The 20402-nt window shown below is 48.2% G+C and overlaps 1 protein-coding gene across 7 annotated transcripts in view; it reads left to right on the top strand.

Moving 5' to 3' along the window:
- Positions 1-14385: 14385 nt before the first annotated feature.
- Azin2 (antizyme inhibitor 2) overlaps positions 14386-20402 on the top strand; it is a 32224-nt gene continuing 26207 nt past the window's right edge. For 2 of the 7 annotated variants that reach the window (XR_001784145.2, XM_006503107.3), the window contains exons 1-4: positions 14386-14541; positions 14638-14758; positions 15283-15479; positions 16885-17058. Coding sequence is in view for 4 of the 7 variants with exons in the window: in XM_006503107.3 (XP_006503170.1) it covers positions 15375-15479; positions 16885-17058 (279 nt within the window). In the remaining 3 variants the exon portion in view is untranslated. The remainder of the gene's footprint in view (positions 14542-14637; positions 14759-15282; positions 15480-16884; positions 17059-20402) is intronic. The other 5 variants (NM_001301841.1, XM_011240538.3, NM_172875.4 and 2 more) reach the window with 4 other exon arrangements.

The following is a 20402-nucleotide window of genomic DNA, read 5'->3' as shown; positions in this document are numbered from 1 at the left end:
ATCCTCAGCTGCAGCAGGAATTCATCCAGGGCTCAGAGTTAACAACATCTGATATGATTGGAACATGTTTTTTTTTGTATTGAGCAATAGGCAGAGTGTTTCACACCCATTTTTTTTACTTACCCTTTGCATGGATTCAGCTTGATATGTCGCCATCTCGAGTCACAATTACCATGATGACACCAGGATATCCTTAGCTGGTTTTTCCTGCATAGTTTCCCAGAAAACTATATGTAGGCAAAATCATTAAAGTGGTATGTGGAACCTTACAACTGAACCCTAGCTCCAGGGATGAATCCGAATCTTTGGTGTCAGCTTGAGATAAACCAACGACATTCCAGCTAGGCTGAAGTCACTTTCATCCTGACCCATAAATATGTCTCTTTTTGGGATCCAAATTGTGAGAATCCAACTTGGTCTTGTAGCTTTCTGGGGCCAAGCTTCTGTAAGCCCCTACCAGATTGTACTCTGTGTATTCCTTACGGTCTGCCTCTTTTTCTTTGGTCTTAGAGCGCCTGGGGCTGGCTGGTCCTCATGTGCTAGAACAGTCTTCTCAACATCCCTACGAAGACCTGTTTGATAGTGGAGAAAACTGAGACTCAGGAAGCCACTTGCCAGATCACTGAACGATTCTAGGGTGTGGTATGCATCTACTTCTCAAGCTGAGAGGATAGAAGCAGCAGCTATAGGCCTGGAACACTGGTCTCAGGCTCCTGTGATTCGCTTGACAGCATCACAATGGGGACACTCCTCCATCAGAGACAAGCTTGGGTCTCACTCCAGATCCCAGATGTGTAGAGAGTTTAGCAGTGGACCCCGGAGCTTTGAGAGTTTCTGAGATGGCTACTGTCAGGAAGAAGGGAATGTAGACTTGGAGAGGGAAGTGATTTTCTAAGGACTCTTTGTCTAGTGCTCAGGTCCACAAGGACAGACCACAGGGAACAAAGCCCATCGAGCCATCACAAATAGATGGCAGTGACGGTAACTCTAGGTGTAAAGCCAGTCTGCCATTCGGATCATTTTACATAGCTGTAGAGACAGCATCTTGTGTATCATTGTGTGTATGTTTCACTTGTCAATAAAAAGCCTATGGCCTATAGGAAGGGGTAGGAGAGAAGGTGGGACATCCTGTAGGGAGATTGAATTATGGGATAGAGAGAAGGCAGGGGACTCTCCAGAGGACATGGAGGAAGATAGATACATTGAGAGCTGAGCAGAGGTAACCAACCACATAACAAAACTTAGGTTGGAACAAATGGGTCATGCAGATACGAGCTAGTCGGGGAGCCAGTCAGGGCTATTTGGTCAAAGTATTTGAAAATGTATTTTGGGTCTCAGAGTCACATTCTGGGAGCTTGGGGCTTGGGTGGAAAAACACCACAGTACACCTAGCATCTTAATCAGTTTGACTTGCTATAATGCCTACCTCAGACCAGATGATATTAGCAAGCATCTGAAATCTATTGCTCACAATTTGGGGGGGAGGGGCGTTGCTCAAGGTCTAGGTAGCAGTGGATTTAAAGCCTGATAGAGACTGCTCTTGCTTCAGAGATGGTCCTTTTGGTCATTATTATAATGATGGCTTCCCGGAAGGTAGTGTCACATGGGATCCCTTATTCTCAGTGCCCAAAGCACGGGGGTGGGGGGTGGGGGTGGGGGCGTGGGAGGGGTGCATATTTCAAGTCAAGTGTAATTTCTTTGAAGCCGCCAGCCCCTAGTGTCTTAGTTAGGGTGTCTATTGCTGTGAAGGAACACCAAGATCACAGTAACTTTTATAAAGGAAAGCGTTTAATTGGGACTTGCTTACAACGCAGAGGTTCAGTTCATTATTGTCCTGGTGGAAAGCATGGTAGCATGCAGGCAGACACAGTGCTAAGAGAGGTAGCTGAAGAGTTCTGCATCCAATCAGCAGGCAGCAGAGCGAGAGAGAGACCCTGGGCCTGGATGAGCATTTGAGACCCGCCCCCAGTGACGCACTTCCTCCAACAAAGCCACACCCACTCCAACAAGACCACGCCCTTCTAAGAGTACTCCCTGTGGGCCAATGGAGCCATTTTCATCCAAACCACCAGACCTAGAGAGCCCAAGTCATGACCTCAGTTTTAGACAATTGCTCTTCGTGGCTCTTGGTGATGATGTTCGTTGTTGAAGCAGTAGAAGCTGGAGATGCAGTCAGTCCTCCCAGCCCTGTATGATGTTCTTAGTCTTGCCAACAATGCTTCCTGCTGGGCATGGTGAAACACGACTGTACTTGGCCCTCTGGAGGCAGAGGCAGGAAGAGTACTGTAAACTTGTAGCTAGCCAGGGTTCTGTAACAAGACCCTTCCTTAAAACAAACAAACAAACCCAATCAACAACCCCGGTAAATACTGCTTGTGAATGTATACATGCAGGAGAAATGGCCATCTGTGACTTTGAAGGCCCCCCAGAACAAGCCTCACTGTGAAAAACCATGTGCTTTTTAGCCTTAGCCTAAGCATTGGTCTCTGAAGATCTAAAGGGGAAAAGGAGGTGGTTTTGATTCAGGATATCAAGTTCAGCAATAGAGGTGTCTTAGGGGTTTCACTGCTGTGACGAGACACCACAACCAAGGCAACTCTTTTTTTTTTTTGTTTTCTTTTGTTTTTTAGAGACAGGGTTTCTCTGTATAGCCCTGGAACTCACTCTGTAGGCCAGGCTGGCCTCAAACTCAGAAATCCGCCTGCCTCTGCCTCCCAAGTGCTGGGATTAAGGGCATGCGCCACCACTGCCCCGCCAAGGCAACTCGCATAACAGAAAACATTTAATTGGGGCTGGCTTGCAATTTCAGAGGTTTAGTACGTTATCATCATGGTGGAAAGTGTGGCAGACATGGCACCGGAAGGGCGGAGAGTTCTACGTCTTGATCTGAAGGCAGCAGGAGACTGTGTGTCTCACACTGGACTTAGCTTAAGCACACATAACTTCCAAGCCAGCTTCACAGAGACACACTTCCTCCAACAAGGCCACACCTCCTAATAGCGCCACTCACTCTAGCCAAGCATTCAAGCACACGAGTCTATGGGGGCCAATCCTATTCAAACCACCACAAGAGGGGACTTGAGAAAGGAAAAGCTTCCCCAAGTCCCACCTGCGTCTGAGGGTCTGCAAAGGAGGTAGTTTGAGACTGCACAGTCTAAAAGGTTGGATCTCCAGTTGCCATTAACACGGCACATCTCACATCTGAGTTGTTTCTCATTTAAAAGTAACCAACAGGTTATTTGTTATGATTAGGAGTCAACAGTGTTTCCTTTTCTTCCCTCACCTCCTCCTCCTCACCTCCTCCTCCTCCCTGACAGACTTTCACACAACCCAAACTGTCCTCAGACTCTGAGGTGTTCTTGTGTTTCTAAATTTTACTTTTTTACACGTATGGGTGTTTTGTCTGCATGTACATTTGTGCCTCATGCGCATGCCTGCTATCCTCAGGGGCTACAGAGGGTGTTGGATTTCTCTGGACTGAAGTTACAGTTGTGAGCCACCAGATAGATGCTGGGAATTGAACCAGGGTCCTCTGGAAGTGTAGCCAGTTCTCCTAACTATTGAGCCATGTCTCCAGCTCCAAACTAAAACTAAGGATCCTTCTGCCTCTACCTTCCAAGTGGTGCAGTTCTAGGCCTGTGCTGCCACACCTGGCTAAAAGTGTTTTTTTTTTTTTTTTTTTTTTTTTTTTTTTTTTTTTTGTAACAAAGGATACATTGAAAAAGGAAGCCTAGGGTTGGTGAGATGGCTCAGTGGGTAAGAGCACCTGACTGCTCTTCCAAAGGTCCGGAGTTCAAATCCCAGCAGCCACATGGTGGCTCACAACCATCTGTAACTGTCTTCTGGAGTGTCTGAAGACAGCTACAGTGTACTTACATATAATAAATAAATTTAAAAAAAAAAAGAAAAGAAAAAGAAAGCCTATAATTCCTTATTTGCTGATAGAAGGGGACCTACTGGATGAAATTTGCCTAAGTATTAGAATTCTCAAAACACAGGAAATAGGAAGAAACCTTGCCCAGGATCCCAGTAGAGAGTGTTGTTCAGTTTCCATCACTGTCTCTGAATCACCGATGGGTCTTTCCTTAATTTTATTAGAATTTTGTTTAATTTCCCAGGTTGGCACTGTACTTGGAAACCTAATGGTCAAAAAATTGAAAATTTATGTCGGGGGCGGGGAGAGGAAGATCAGAAAAATATATTCAATGTATCTGATATCAAAATGGAGAAAAGAGTTTAAAATCTTTATATAGACATTGAAATGGGAGATTGACTACACTTTAAAAACCCTTCATAGTAACTAGCACCCCAATAGTGTGCCCTTACTGTACTGCTAATTGGCCAACCAATTTATCATATTGTAAAATAGAAAAATCTCAAGAAATAGCCTACAAGTAGAATATTTCCTAGGTTCTGGGTTTGATCCCCAACACTATACACACTTTTTTTGTTTTGTTTTGTTTTGTTTAATCCGCCTGCCTCTACTTCCAGAGTGCTGGGATTAAAGGCGTGTGCCACCACTGCCTGGTTACATTTTTCTTTTCTTTTCTTTTCTTTTCTTTTCTTTTCTTTTCTTTTCTTTTCTTTTCTTTTCTTTTCTTTCCTTTCCTTTCCTTTCCTTTCCTTCCCTTCCCTTCCCTTCCCTTCCCTTCCCTTCCCTTCCCTTCCCTTCCCTTCCCTTCCCTTCTCTTCTCTTCTCTTCTTTTCCTTTCTTTTCTTTTTAAGGAAAAATGATGGGCTGGTGAGATGGCTCAGCAGTTAAGAGCACTGACTGCTCTTCCAAAGGTCTTGAGTTCAAATTCCAGCAACCACATGGTGGCTCACAACCATTCGTACGTCCTCTTCTGGAGTGTCCAAAGACAGCTACAGTATACTTACATATAATAAATCTTTTTTTTTAAAGAAAAATGATGACATCATCTGGCTGTGTCCTTGTGTGGCAAAAAAGGTGAGGGCCTTTTTCATAAAGGTGCTTATTCATTCAGGAGGGAGTCACCTCCCAAAGGCCTCACCACCATCTCAGCAGGTACAGGGGGAGGGGAGCACCAGGATTCCAGCCATATCAAGGGTTCACCTCTTTCCTCACACCAACCCCACAAGGTAGATAGTTTTATTAGCTCCAGTCTATCATGAGGAAAATAAGGCCCAGATAAATGGCAGAGCGAGGCCCATGTGACTGAGGATGCTATGCTGCTGCTGTGACTCGCACTGGTCCAAAGGACCTGAAGTCTCTCAGGAGCAATAGTACAGTTGCAAGCTTACCACAAATGTGCCCTTAAGGGAGGATCACTGCCCAGTCCTGAGCCGGTCACCTAACTCCCAGGTCTAAGGTGCTGATCGACCAATTAGTTAACTGGAGACCTTATGGATGAGGGGTCTCGGGTCAAGCAACAGGGGAGGGGAGTAGAGAACCTTGAGGTTAAACACGTCTGTCTGGGTCTACTCTTTCTTCCGGTGAGTAGACAGCAGTTCAGTTTGCAAAATACTCTGGTTTAGCACACAAATGACACGGAAAGCCCATGGAGTTGTTTTTTTGCTCCTTAGCGCCCCCTTGTGCCGCACTGACTCACTTGCTGAGCCTCTGTCTCACTGTCTGGTATTCCTTAGCTCAGATCTCAACACCTCCTTACACAGGGCTATAATCTTCACGTAAGAGCCACTGTCTCCATCAAGGCGGTCATGACTGCTGGTGTAATTCTCCCCGAGTTGGTGCATGGCCTCAGGGTCTCAGGAGGTGCTAAACTTTATAGTGTGTGGAAGGCTTCCGGAGGGTGTTGGGGTAGGGTGGGGTGGAGTAGACTCTGTCTATTTGGCTACGGTGGAGTGATACTTTCTGGAGGTACAGCTGCTTTGTGGGCCACTAATACATAGGTAACCCCAACCCATGCTCTGTAAGGAAGCCCTATAAATTCATTGGTTCTCCAAACTGGACTTTGGTAGAACGGTATTTTGGTTTGTTGTTGGTTTGCTATAATGGAGGAGGCAGGGTTAGAAACTAGTTTACACCTCCTCCTCAGAGAGAGTCACCAAAACAGCTTTGCTATGGGACTGCTTCTCCCGTGACCCCCGCTGTGTCCCTCGGACATGGCTCTGGAGTTTTCTTTTCTGACTCTGTTTACCCTGGCTCAGAGCACTGATAGTAATGGCTATGACATGGACTACATTTGCTAATGCACGTGCCAGGCACCGGAGGATTTTTTACTCCGAGAGGCTCTTTAAACCAATCCTAGGAAGTAAGCACTCTTAATTGGCCAAAGTGAAGTTCTCAGAAGGTGAGTCACTTTACCAAAGTTATGCAGCCAGTGAGGGTTGCCCCAGGAGATGGATTAATTTAGGGGGCAGGGAGTGGTGTGGAGAGAGACGGGGGGGGGAGAGAAGTGCTCTTACTGTCTAGGGCCAGTGTGGCCCTCCAGTCCAGGCTAGCGTTTGCACTTGCTGCCAGAGAGGGGTTTGGAGGCCAGAGCCTGGTGCCTTCGCTAAAAGATGCCCAGCCCTGTCCTGTCTGCCAGGACTGCTTCAAGTCTCTTTAAACCTGGGCCTTTCAAAGCATCAACCAAACCAGGGGCTGCCTAGAAGTATCCACTCAGGCCCCCATGAATACTGAGCTGGAATCTCTGGCATGGGGCGGGCCCAGCACTCTTGTGGGCTCCCAAGTCGCCCAGTTGTTTGTGATGCCTGTCTAAGAGTGAGAACCGCTGGAGAAGGCAAGAAAGAGCCTTGGCTGCAGGCGGTGGCTCTGACAGCAGCTGCAGGAAGCAAGTCGTAGGCTTTCTGTCTGTGGCGGCGTCTGTTTTCTCCTCACATTTGTTAGAAGGCCTGGCATGAGGGAAAGCGTGTGAAGTCCTTAATCATCATGCTGTATTAGCTTTCCACGTTTGGGTGTAGCCTAACAGAGTAAATAAACACATCGAGATCCAAAGCGTACGAGCTGGTACCTGAGCATCTTGCTGAGGCTACGAGAAGGCTGAGGATGTCGTCTTCCGTTCAGTCCACTACTTGGATGACTCAGTAGTTAGCACTGGCTGCACTTCCACAGGACCCTGATTCAATTGCCACCATCTTGGAACTTGGCCCTCTGTGTCTGCCTCCCTGTCTCCGTGTCTCCCTCCCCCCATGTATGAGCGCACACAGATGGCTCACTGATTACTCCAATTCAGGCTTCTTGGGCTGGGGCTCTGATTCTCCTACAGTCCATCTCTTGAAGTACTTCATTTGTGTACACCCTGGTTTGAGGCTAGGCTCTGCCACGTACCTGCTGTGTGATCTTGGGCATGTTACTTGCCTACTCTGAGCTTCAGCCTCCATTGCTACAGGATGAGAACAGTAATTCCCGTCTTAAGGGATTGTTATGAAGGGGGGCGGAAAATGTATGCTGTGTAGCAGTGTCACTTTCTAGTCACGTGACATAGGATGAGTTAACCTCTCTGGGCTTCTTTCCTGCCTTGTAACCTGGAGTGCCTGGTAGTGTGGGCAGCTTTTAAGGCTGTGGCGGGGTTGAAGAGTCCAAGGGTCTAAGAGCTCTCTGCATCGTCACAGTCAGATTTACATGTATATCAGTTGTTGCACAAGGGCAAACACTTCAGGAAGGCCAACGATTATGAAGCACATGGCACAGAGCCTGAGTCCTTATAGCAAGTGCTCAGTAAACAGTGGCTTTCTCTATTATTGGTTTCTATCCTTAACTTGTGAACCTCTCTGAGCTCAAAACGTCCTCAGACTGCTCTTCTTCCATTTCTGGCTGTTAGAGGCTTCAGAACAGCCACCTCACCCAGAGCCCTGGAAGAGTTTGCAGTACTGACTTCAGGGTTTATGTCTTTTCTGCCAGTGCATGTGTGTCTCCTGATCGTGAGCTCTAACTGCGGTCCAGGTCTCCTGCTTGTTTGCTCCTGGTCTGGTGTTGACATTCTCTGCTTTGGCTTGACATCCTGGCCTGGTTCATCTTTGTGATCCATTGGCCTTAGAATCACCTCGGAGACACAGCTCTGGGCCCATCTCTGAGGGGGTTTCCATTGAGGTCAGGTTTAACAGAGGGAGAAGGCCCACACTGAATGTGAGGGGCATCCTCTCAAGGGCTGGGGCTCTGAGGATGAGGAGACCAGAAAGCCAGACAAAGGTTGGTTTCTCCTTTCTCTGCCTTCTGGTCCTTGGAAACTCGAGGATCGCCAGCCACACACTGTGGCTAACTCTGCCAGCCCTTCCCCACCATGGTTGTGTCTACCCTCTCAAGCCACAAGCCCAAAACACGCTTTCCCCCTTAATCTATGCCTCCTTCCCAGGGTGCATCTCGTTGGCATTAAATCAGACAGTGCAGAGTTAAGTCCCTGCTCCAGCTTACTAGAGAGATCATCTTAGATGAGAATGATAGAATCTGGATTTTCCCATCTGTAAAATGGGCCTAGCAAAATGCTTTTTATGCAGGGTCGTCTAAGGACGAAGGGCTTGTGAGCATTCTCTGGGGGGGGGGGGGGGGAGAGCTCAGACATGTTTCTGTTTCTCTGATTACCTCTCCCCGAGGAGTGAGTCACAGTGAACAGAACACACTGGTATCTGAATGGGGAAAACAGAGCTGGCAAGATGGCTCAGCAAGTAGAAGGTACTCCCTGTCAAGCTTTACAACCTAAGTTTGACCCTTGGGATCGATGTGGGGAAAGGAGAGAATCGACTGCTGCAGATTGTCCTCTGACCTCCATACGTGCTGGGGCAACGCACACGCACGAATGCACACCAATAAATAATAAATAAAGAAATCTGCCATGCCAGGCACCAAGCATTAGACAGCCTCCCTGTCTCTCAAGGGCCCAGCATGCACCTGTGCTTCCTAGATGGTGGCACGGAGGTACTGAAGGCAGGGTGGGTGGAACTGTTGTCTCCAACCTCCAAGATATGTTAATGTCATAAGCTGGGGGGGGGGGATGGCTCAGTCTACAAAGTATTTGGTGTACAAGTTTGATCCCTAGCACTCTAACATAAAAGCAGTGTGTGTATGTGTGTCTGTATGTGTGTCTGTGTGTCTGTGTCTATAATCCCAAGTGCTGGCAAAGCCGAAATCGGAGAATCCTGGGGCTTTCTGGCCAGCCAGACTAGTCTTGTTGGTCAACATTAGATTTAGGGAGAGTTCCTATCTAAAATAATAACATGAAAAGCGATTGAGCTCTTGACCTCTGTCATCCGCAAGCACCCCCCCCCACACACACACACACATTATGTTCACACACATCAAAGTATGTTAACGTTCTAACTTTCAGTGCTGTGGCCTCGCCCGGCACTTGGCAGAGCTCAGCAAGTTAACTGGAACTCATTGTGGTAAGTCCCGACCCAGTGTAAGGCACGGCCTCGACTAAAGGCGATTCTGAGACTTAAAACCAGACTCATCCAGAGAGTGACATGAACACCCTCAGAGAGAAGACAGCAGTGTGCTGGCACAGCCCTTCTCAACCTCTTTAATGCTGGGACCCTTTAATACAGGTCCTTATGCCATGCTGACCCCCAACTACAAAATCATTTTTGTTGCTACTTTATAGCCGTAATTTTGGGGTCCTGAATTGTAAATAATCCACTATTTCCGGTGACTCCTGTGGAAGGCCATTCAACTTCACCCCCCAAAGGGGCTGCAACCCAGAGTTGAAGAACCACTATGCTAGAGTGATGCGCCCACAAGCTAAGGAATGAGAGGAGAGAGAGAGAGAGAGAGAGAGAGAGAGAGAGAGAGAGCAGTCTGTCGATACCTTACTGCGATTTCCAGCCTGCAGAACGGAGGACTGACACATTTCTGTTGTCTATAGCACCAGCTGCTGCTGCTTTGTTCCGACAGCCCTAGGAAATCAATTCAGGCTCAATTTGGGAAGCCTGAATAAATAAACATTTTGCCAACTCTCTAGCTCCCAAGGGTTCCTCTGTGCAGCAGTCAAGAAGGTTTGATGATATGGAAAGGAGAGAGAGAGGCAAAGAGGAGCTCGGGCTGGATGCCAGCAGGATGAATTCCCAGCCGCTGCTTGGCTTCCAAACAGAAAAGCTTAAAGTTAAGGGTGAGGGGCTGTGGAGAAGTCTCAGTCAGTAAGGCAAGCGTGGGGACCCAAATTAGAACCCCAGGATCCAAGTACAGAGCCGGGCACAACATGCATTCTAATCCCAGCACTGGGAAGGGGGAGACAACAGACGGAACCTGAGAACTGACACTTGAGACACTCTTCTGACCTTCATTAGTACATGTATCCATGTGCTTGTGTATCTACACATAGTACATATACCAACACACACACACACACACACACACATGCACACACACAATTAAGAGATTAAGAGTCACCACATTTTTTTTCTTGTTTTGTTTTGTTTTGTTTTGAGACACGGTTTCTCTGTGTAACCCTGGCTGTTTTGGAACTTGCTCTGTAAACGAGGTTGGCCTTGAACTCAGAGCTGCCTGCCTCTGCCTCCTGAGTGCTGGGATTAAAGGTATGTACCACCACTGCCTGGCTCTCTTTTCTTTTCTTTTCTTTTCTTTTCTTTTCTTTTCTTTTCTTTTCTTTTCTTTTCTTTTCTTTTCTTTCCTTTCCTTTCCTTTTCTCTTCTCTTCTCTTTTCCTCTCTTTCTTTCCTCCTTCCTTCCTTCCTTCCTTCCTTCCTTCCTTCCTTTCTTTCTTTCTTTCCTCCTTCCTTCCTTCTCTCTCTCTCTCTCTCTTTCTTTTTTTTTGAGACAGGCTTTCTCTGTGTAGCCCTGGCCATCCTGGAACTTGCTCCCGAGTGCTGGGAATAAAGGCCTGTCTCACCACTGCCCGGAAAAATATTTCCTTTTGAGTGATGCTGGGGAGTGAATCCAGGGCCTCTCCTATTTGCCAGAGCCATTTCTCCCAACCCAGTCACTAGGCTCCACCCTTACCTGCTGTGTTATTCTAGGCAAATTACTGAACTCCTCTGAGCTTCAGATACCTCTACAAAATGGGAACAACTGCAGCTCTCAGGATGTAAGAGATCAAATTGACTCAATGACATAATATTTACTTAATAGAGAAAAAGAGAAAGGCAGACTAATTGTACCTAGTCCAGGGTGTAGATTTTTCCTTCTCATAACTAATCCTTTACAGATTACAGATGGATAGACTAGATTCTGATTTGTTCATTCACAGAGATGCTAAATGTTACCTACTATGTGCCTATTAATCCCAGGAGGACTTAAGACCACGGTACCCAAAATGCAGTCAGCTCAACGAACACTTAAAATGTAGAACCAGTATACAAAATTGCCAAATAACAAGTTAATTTTAAAGCTGGGAGTGGTGTTGGAAGCCTGTTTTGCCAGAAGTTCAAAGTCACCCTTGGCTACATGTCTAGTTTGAGGTTAGTTTGAGCCACTTGAAACCCTGTTGTAAACAAATAAACAAACGATAACGACAACAACATAAGATACTCCAACCCCCCCCCCCCAAAGTCAAACCAAATAATCAAAAGCCACAACAGCAAAAAGCAGTAGAAGTCAGGTATAGGAACTGACATCTGTAACAGGAAGCGGAAAGGCTGAGGGATTGCTATGGGTTTAGGACTAGCCTCAAATACGTAGTGAGTTCTAGTCCAGCCTGAGCTACTAGTGAGATCCCATTTCAGAAACAAAACATAGAGCCAACAATGTTTGAGTGTGTTTCCTCTCCTCTAAGCCTAATCTTTTGAGGCTTCTCCCATGGCTTCCAAGGCCCACCCCTTTCAGATGTTTGATCTCAGAACCTTGCTCCTTGAGAGAGAGGAAGAGGATTCATGGACAGGAACTGTGAGTCTCATGCTGTAAATGGCTGCTAGCTCTCAAAGCAGGAACCCGCTAGTGACGCGTGTACAGTGGATACCCCTGTGCACAGGAAGCACAGAGCTTCCAAGCAGAAGGACCTAGACCTCAAGAAAGCAGTGTGAACCCAATTGGTTCACAGGGGTAATGGAGGCCAGGCAGCCTGCTCAGTTGTCACGGGTGGCTCAGGAAAGGTGAGAATCAGAAAATGGCTTTCTCCGACTCCGTGGTCCCACATGGCCTCAGTTGTGAACTTTATTTTGATTAGGTTGTAAAATACGTCTTGGGGAGATACTGAGGTTGGACAGGATGTGCCTTTGTCTTCAGAAAGACTACAGCCCAGCGGGTGTATGGATGTTCACAGCTGATCAAGCTCTCAGCTCCACTAGTCTGAATGAAACTCTGCTTTCATTGTAAACCAAGCTTTCCCATCCACATGACTATTCAATTACCTTTTCCTGCCCCAGAACCGTATTGTTTTCAGGACTACAACCTAATAGAATGTTTTGTGATATCTGGGGGAGGAAGTCCTTTTCTCTCCCCTTTTTGGTGATGGAGATGTGAACCGGGCCCCATACACGTTAAGGCTTTACGAAATGACTTGCTTTTCTCTAAGAACATCTTGGCTGTTCTTCAGGAGATGTTACAGATGGGTTAGTGGCTTTGTTTTGTTTCTTTCTTTCTTAAGACAAGGTCCCCTGTAGCCCAGGCTGGCTCTGAACTCCCCTTGTAGCCAAGGATGACCTTACACTTCCAAGCCTCCTGTCTCCACTCTTACTCCTGAATGCTGTGATTATAGACAATACCAACATATCCTGTTTAGTTGGTGCATGCCAGGATGCTCTCTGTTAACTGAGCTACATTCTCACCCCCAGACATACTTCAAGCAATAATTAAAAGGCAGTTTAATTAAGTGAGACTCTATAGATTTCTACCAAATAAAACTTGGGATATTCTTGGCAAGTCAGTAGCATTTATGAGGTACTTATTATATGCCAAGGGCTCTCCTTTCCTTCTTTATTTTTTAAAAGATTTATGTGTATGAATGTTTCACTTGCATGCATATGTGTACCACATTTGTGCCTGGTGATCAGGGGAGTCAGATGAGGGTGTGGAATTAGGTGGAGTTCCCACGTGGGTTCTAGGAATTGAACCTGGTCCTTCGAAAGAGCAACAAGTGCTCTTAACCTCTGAGCCATCTCTCCAACCCTACCAAGGGTTTTCTTAAAATTTGTAATTTTTTTTCTTGTTTTTTTGAGACAGGATTTCTCTGTGTAGCTCTGGTAGTAGATCTCTGTGTAGAATAGGCTGGCTTCGAACTAAGAGATTTGCTGGGATTAAAGCTATGGGCCACCATGCCTGGCTTAAAACTTGTAAACTCTTTTTTTTTTTTTTTTTTTTTTTCCGAGACAGGGTTTCTCTGTATAGCCCTGGCTGTCCTGGAACTCACTTTGTAGACAAGGCTGACCTCGAACTCAGAAATCCGCCTGCCTCTGCCTCCCAAGTGCTGGGATTAAAGGCGTGCGCCACCACATCCGGCTAAAACTTGCAAACTCTTAACGTAGTATACATAACAGGTACAACAGGGCATTAATCATATGTGTATAACTCAAGGAGCGCGCGCGCGCACACACACACACACACACACACACACACACACACACACCTGTAACCATTACCAAGCACCGGAAAGGTTCCATTCTGTCTCTTCCCAGTCAGCAGCCACATGCGCAGAGACAAGCAGCATTCGGACTTCTACCCGGAGAACTCTTGAATTAGCTTCTGAGCAACACCCTGCGCATGCTAAGCACTCCAAGGAGCCCGGCTCTCAGTCCCTGCCCTTGGAGTGCACAAAGCTGAGATGTTTTATCAGGCAAAAAAAAAAAAAAGGAAAGCAGGTGCGGGTATCTCAGCAACTGATATTAAGGCTCAAGGGAAGGAGGGGAGGGGTCAGACAGAGACAAGGACTGTGAGTCCCATTGCGTTTCGGGGCCAGGGATGGTCCGATAGAGGAAGATATTACACTGGACTCTGATGGATGAACAGGGATTTGTGTATAGAAGAGGAGACATGCTTTGAGTCGAAGCCACATTTCACCAGAGTCTTGTGGATTCTGAGAATGAAGGCATCACCCCGAGCTCGTGAAGCCACAAAAATTCTATTTGAATACATTTTAGCTGGCATTTGAGTTGGGAGTTTAAAATGCCTAGAAGAGGCGATTAAGTAAAAGGTCATATTACAAAATAAGACAGGAGAGGTTTGGGCTCCAAGGGCGGAGCCAGAACTTCACCAGGGGAGGAGCAGGGGGCCATCGACTTCAGCCAGGGACAGAAAAGTTTTCCGGAGTCACTTTTTGAGACGCAGGACGCAGGATCTGCGGCTCAGACCACGTAGACGCCTAGGATTCGAAGGATTTCCCCGCGTGGACCTCCGCGGACATCAGTCAGCCAGCTTGCTTAGCTGCGCAGCTTTGCGGAGCAGCCTCGCAGGGCTGAATGCTTTATGTCCGAATCGACCAATGGGCTGGCGGCACCCGGTTGCCCTGGCTACGGAGCAGGCAGGGGCGGGGCCAGGGCACCGGGGCGGGGCTAGGGCGGGGCTTATATAAGCGAGCGGCGGGCGCAAGGCGGGGCGTGGGGTCGGTGGCTGCTGGGCGCGCGGGGCGCAGGCCGCGGGGCCGGAGCCGGGGGGAGCGAGCGAGCGGAGGCGCCGAGGATCCGATTCACTCGCTGGGGAGACCTATGGGCCGAAGCCGTGTAAATGCGTTTTAAGGCGAGTGCAGGAGATGGCTGGGGGGGAGCCTCGGGGAGCGGGCGTCCTCGGCTTTGGGCGCTGACCCTTCCCCCGGCCCCCCTTGCCTCCTCTCAGCAGGGGCCTCGGCTCCGCAATTGCCACTCCTCCTCGGGGTGTTGCACAAGTTTCGAGGTCACCGGCGACCCCCCCTAGCAGCGCGCCTGGCTCTGGCCCCCGCGAAGGAGGACGGGGCTTGGTAAGGAGGCCTGGGGTTGGGGTGCGGGACCCCCGCCCTGCACTTGAGAGAGCCGTCCCGCGGACAGAACCCACCCGTGGCTCATAGAGCATTCTTAGTGTGTCAGGACCAACCTTTTATAAATGGGGAAACTGACCCAAGGTCATGAAGCAGAGAGCCGACTCGAACTCAAGCTCACGGGTTTTGTTTTTTTTTTTTTTGGCCCTTTAGGTAGGTGTAGTCTGGACTGGAGAAATCCTTCAATTGGAAGGAGACTTCCCCAACTAGGTTTCTCAGATCTGTCCCCACATTTTTTTTCTTCCAATTTCAAATTTCAGAACTGGAAAAGAACTCCAAACCAATCCCATTTAACAGATGGGGGTAATTGAGGCTCTAGCAGACATAACTTCACCATTCCCAGCGAACCTCGGCTTCTCAGGCTTGGGCAAGGGCACAGAACATGACTGGGCAGGGACCGTAGGCCTGGGGAGGTGAGGGATGCAGCCTGTTCCCCAGCGGTTTCCTCCATCTCCCTCTCCCCACAGTGTGTTGCATACTTTCTAAGGCGGTGGCCAAGGCAGCCAGCGGTGCTCCAAGGCAGCGGTTTCCTCCAGCCCCTGGGCTCCTCCTGCTCAGCATGGCTGGCTATCTGAGTGAATCGGACTTTGTGATGGTGGAGGAGGGCTTCAGCACCCGGGATCTGCTGGAGGAGCTCACTCTGGGGGCCTCCCAGGCCACCTCGGTGAGGGGATGGAAATGGGTGTGGGTTGGTTGCCTGTCCTCTTCTCTGTAGGAGACCTCCCATTCTCTCGGTATTGGTATTTGTTTACTTGATATTTACTAGATTGTCCCCTTTATCTCCAATTCTTGGTCCTTGCCCCCACATCTGCCCTCCCTGTGTTTCCTGACTTGAGAAAAGAACAGTATCTCCACCTTCACGGTCTCCCCAGCACTCCAGGTGGGAACTTCGGAGTACCTGCCTTTTGCGCTCTCCCCTTCTACACTCAGGCATACCCAGCTCCAGGAACTTCACGGGAGAACCTCCCTTGTGGTTGGTCCTCTTCTCTCCGAAGCCCCCAGGACCTTCTCCTGTTTCTCCCACCTGCTGCAAGTCTCCGGAACAGAATCCCACAACAGCTCCCCACTGCCCCAGGACCCCCAGCCGCACTTCCGGCTTCATGCTCAGGCTTGCGCTCTGCTCAGTTAGAGCAGAGTCGCTGTGTATGTGAGGTGCTGTTTCACTGGGCCTTTGCTGGGCTTGTCTTCAGGGTTCCCTCCCTCTACGGTTGCCTTTTTCCTGATTTGCTTCTGGCTGGCTCTGTATTCTCTGCCTCCAGGGCCACTCACTTATTCTGTAGAGTCCCATATAGCATTTATTAAAGGGACTTGTAACTACTTAAGGGCGGTTTCTCTCCAGATCCAAGCCCTTTCAAGGTCTTTGGCCTCTGCCTCAATTATTATGTTGGACAACACCGAATGGGTATCCATTAAAAAAAAAAAAAAGAAGTTGCAGGAAGAGGAAAATGAGTCCCAGGAAGGGTTTACCACAGCCTCAACCATGTCTGTGAGGATCAGGCATGGCTTGCAAGTGGGAAGAGCACTTGCATGACATTGGCAGTGGGCTGTACGCCACGGTATCTGCCTTTTGTGGAGCAGATAGCTGTATATATAGGTCTGCTGCTTTAAAAGGACATGCAGAATGCAGCCAGAGCATTAAATGTTATGGGTTAAAACCTATTTTGCATAACACATATATTTTATATATAACTATGTATAACCATACATATATATGTGTATGTATGTATATATGTATTTATAAGTGTGGGGGTAGCATTTAGGGTGAATGACAGGAAATTGAGAACCTGCCAGACCTGGCAGGGGGCATGGTGGGAACACAGGAGGCTTGGGATGGGAAAGAGTAGACAGTCTGTATAGTTGGCATTAGCTGGACTGAGAGGAGGGACTGACTAGAGCTGGTCACACACAGCCTTAAGTGTCAGCCCTAGATTGCCTTCCGTCCTGGAGGACATGGGAGCCTCAGAAAGCTACAGCAGGGTGCTGGTGTCCGGTCTCCGGAAGGACTGTGGACAGCCAGCAGGCACAGGGAGGGAGCTGGGTCTCACATCCGTTCGCCTCTTGCTGTGCAGGGCAAGGTGGCTGCCTTCTTCGTGGCCGACCTGGGTGCTGTAGTGAGGAAGCACTTCTGCTTTCTGAAGCACCTGCCTCGAGTCCGGCCTTTTTATGCTGTCGGGTGCAACAGCAGCCTGGGCGTGCTGAAGGTTCTAGCCGAACTGGGGCTGGGCTTCAGCTGTGCCAACAAGGTGAGCCCCCCGTCCCTACCGCACGCGTAGCCTCGATGCTTGCCAAATGTGGCCCTTCTGGTGTTGGGGACTCCAGGGAACAGGAGGGACCTGTACTTGACCACGACCTTCTGGGAAGGACACCTACTCAAGAGAAGAGGAGGCTCCAGGGAGGAAGACATGGGTGGAACTTGTCAACTCTGAAGTTCCAAATGGGATCCTGAGAAGTCTCTGGGCATATGGGCCACCCTTTGAATGGGTTTGGACTTATCCTTCTGTTTTATTATTATAATTTTTTTCTTTAAGCTAGGGATTCATTGTGGTCCAGGCTGACTTTAAAGTCACTATGTAGCTGATGCTGGCCTTGAACTCCTGGTTCTCCTAACTTCCATCCTCTCAAGTGCCGGGATGTATCATCATACCAGGCTATTTTTTTTCTTCTTTTTAAAGAAATACTCATATTTTAATTTTTCTACTTAGAAAAGAATTAAACTTAATAGCAGTTTTAAAATGCCTTGGCTTAGAGCAGTAGGTACCAATCTTGTAATTACAAAACAAAACAAAACAAAACAAAACCACTCCTATGTGGCTGGGGTTTTTTCCCTTTGTAAGCTTAACATGTGGCCGTGTTTTTCAGACTAATCTGCTCAGAGTTTTGCTGTTGCTGCCAAAGGCCGTCTTCCTAATTTGATTTCGGCTTTTAATTCCCTCCTGGTGGCTTTCCGTTGGCTCTGTTTATGTGTAGTCTGTAGTCCTGAGCTACGGTGGGGTGGTGGCTGACTGGGTGGGGCTTGCAGCGTGGCACTGAGCAAGAAAGAGCCTGCTCATTCATTGAGTTTCATCCATTCTGCTTTTGCTGGGTTAAGAGCCTTCTCGCTTATGTCTGTCTCATTCATTCACTCAGCAAAATGCTCTCCCAGCTGGGAATTTAGCTGTAAGTAAGCGATACAAAGCCCCCTTTTCATGGTGCTTTCTAGAAAACTCAACAATGAGCATGTGTGCTGTTGTAGGTGGGAAGTAGTGAAGTTGGGTGAGGAAGTTTGTTTTGAAGCAGCGTCGGTCCCTGCCGACTGTAGGCTAGTCTAGAACTCGCTGTTTCCCACAGCCTGGCTTGGCGCTCTCAGTTCTGTCTCCTCCTCTCTAAATGCTGGGATTCCAGGAGGAGTCACATCACCACACGCGGCTGGACTGCACTTTTAGATAGCCATCCGAGGAAGTCTCCTCTGAGATTTTGAATTCACATTTGACTGAGGTAGGAGACTGAGCCAGGTGGAGGATGAGTGGAAGAACTTTCCAGGCAGAGGTCAGGGCCAGTGCGGAGCGCCGAGGAGGAAATAAGCCTGCTGGGCATGCCTTGTGATGTCAGCACCGTCATGTTCTCGGTGACTACGAATGGCTGTTCTGAGGAGATCAGCATCGTGATGGGCTGATGTAAACAGAGTCCTTGAAAGAATTCTTGGAGGAGAAAGGACAGCTAGGCTGGCCAAGCCTACGGGGCTAGAGTGAATCCACGTATGGGAGGCGAGCAGGCAGGTTAACCTTGACTTGAAGGTTAACTGTTGTTCACTCATTGTGGTTCCGGAGTCTCCTCTTGGTCTTTTTTGCTGGCCTTGTTCTGCATATGTCTACCATGAAGCCCAGTGAGGCAGAAGGTTTTGCTTTGCCTGTGGCCTTCCATGGCGCTGCAAGTTCCTTACAGAGGCAGGAAGAGACGGGATCCTTTGGTTCCTCTGAACTAGGGCTGAAAAATAAGGCAAAAGCGTACCAACTAGATCCCTCAGCTTCTGGAAACTCAGGAGTGAAGTGCTGGGTCCTCTAGTTTCAGGGAGTGGACGCCAAAGGGCAGAGTTGTGGCAAATAGAGTCTTAGAAAAGCTTGCAAGACAGGAGAAAGGGGGTGTGTTGAATGTATCTGCCATTGACTGAGAGTTCCTGCTGGGTCAGGCTCTTTGCCAGGAGTTTTCTGCAAATGATCTCACTCTCGAAACAGCGCTGCGAGGTTATTCCTTTACTGTGAAGTCATTCTCTTACCCGGATTCTGACAACAGTCTCTAGAATATAGACACATTTGGTCTATAAGGAAGTGAGTCACAGAGGTTCAGCTGCCTGCCCCGGAGTCGTGCCCTGGAAGATGCCAGCTTGAGTCTGGCTTGCCTTTTCCAAGATTTTTGGAGAGGGTTGGCTGTCAGTGTGGCTGGTGAGACGTTCTCTTCCGCAGTGGTGGCTCACACAGATTGCTTGATGTGTTTTACTTGAGTGGTGTGGCCTCTGGCACTTATAACCCAAGCACCAATACCCTGTTCCACCTCACTAGCCACCCCTTCTAGGTGTTTTAAGGGTGGAGGCTGCCCTCTTCTGGTGAGTCACAGTTGGTGACCAGGCTTGATGGTGTCATACCTTTCTGCACTTAGACCAAAGGTTTGGCATGAACAATGGCTGGATGTAGACAGGCAATCAGGCCAGAGGCACAGGCTGCAACTCCTTCGGTGCTCTGAGCCTCCTCCTACTTCCCAAGGGACTCCTGTCTTTGATCTTGCCTCCCAGCCTCTTTCCGGATTAATGTACCCCACCCCCACCCCAGCCTACTCCCTTGCTCCCCCCTGTGGCTGAACCCTGCAGAGCTGTCTGGTTTGGATACGCCTCAGAATTTCTTCTAACAGGGATCAGAGAGGATGCAGTGACTATTATAATTTTTTATTTAGGTAGGATCTTATGCAACTGAGGCAAGCCCGAACTCTTGGTCCTCTTAATTCACTTTCTGAGTGCTGGGATGACAGTCATAAATATACCACCTCATCCAACTGCTTTGCTTCTCTATTTATTTATTTATTTATTTACTTATTTAAATTTTAGATAGAGTCTAACTACAAAGCCCAGGCTGGCCTCAAACCTGTAGCAGTGCTGAGATTATAGGCATGAACACTGCTCCTAGATTCTGGTCAACGCCTTATTTTAGATATGGCCATGTAAGCCCAGCATGGTGGCACATTCTTGTCATTCTTACCTCAACACAATCAAAAATAATAGCAAATCACAACATCTCCACAACCTGCGAATGTCCAAGTGGTACATTGATTTATCCACTCACAGAGAACATGAGGTGCTGGTTGTTTGCCTGGGTTGCAGATCTGCGTTCCGAGCTTGGCAGATAGTGTTTGGGAACACGCAAGCAGTTGACTGGAAACACAGTAAGCATCTTGTGATCAGGAGACTGCCGTGGTGTAGCCTGTTCCCAGTCACTGTAGCGCAGCAGGCTAAAAAGCTTGGAAGCTTTCTGTGTGGAAGTGTATGGATCTAGTCAGGGGAACTCTTTTCTTCTTCATCTTTCAACAGTATTCAACCCAGAAAATACTGTTGCATTAAATA

The sequence above is a fragment of the Mus musculus genome, chromosome 4 (assembly GCF_000001635.26).
Source record: "Mus musculus strain C57BL/6J chromosome 4, GRCm38.p6 C57BL/6J".
NCBI classification, from domain to species: domain Eukaryota; kingdom Metazoa; phylum Chordata; class Mammalia; order Rodentia; family Muridae; genus Mus; species Mus musculus.
The sequence above is the reverse complement of the archived record's forward strand: the minus strand, read 5'-3'. Positions and strand labels throughout refer to the sequence as shown.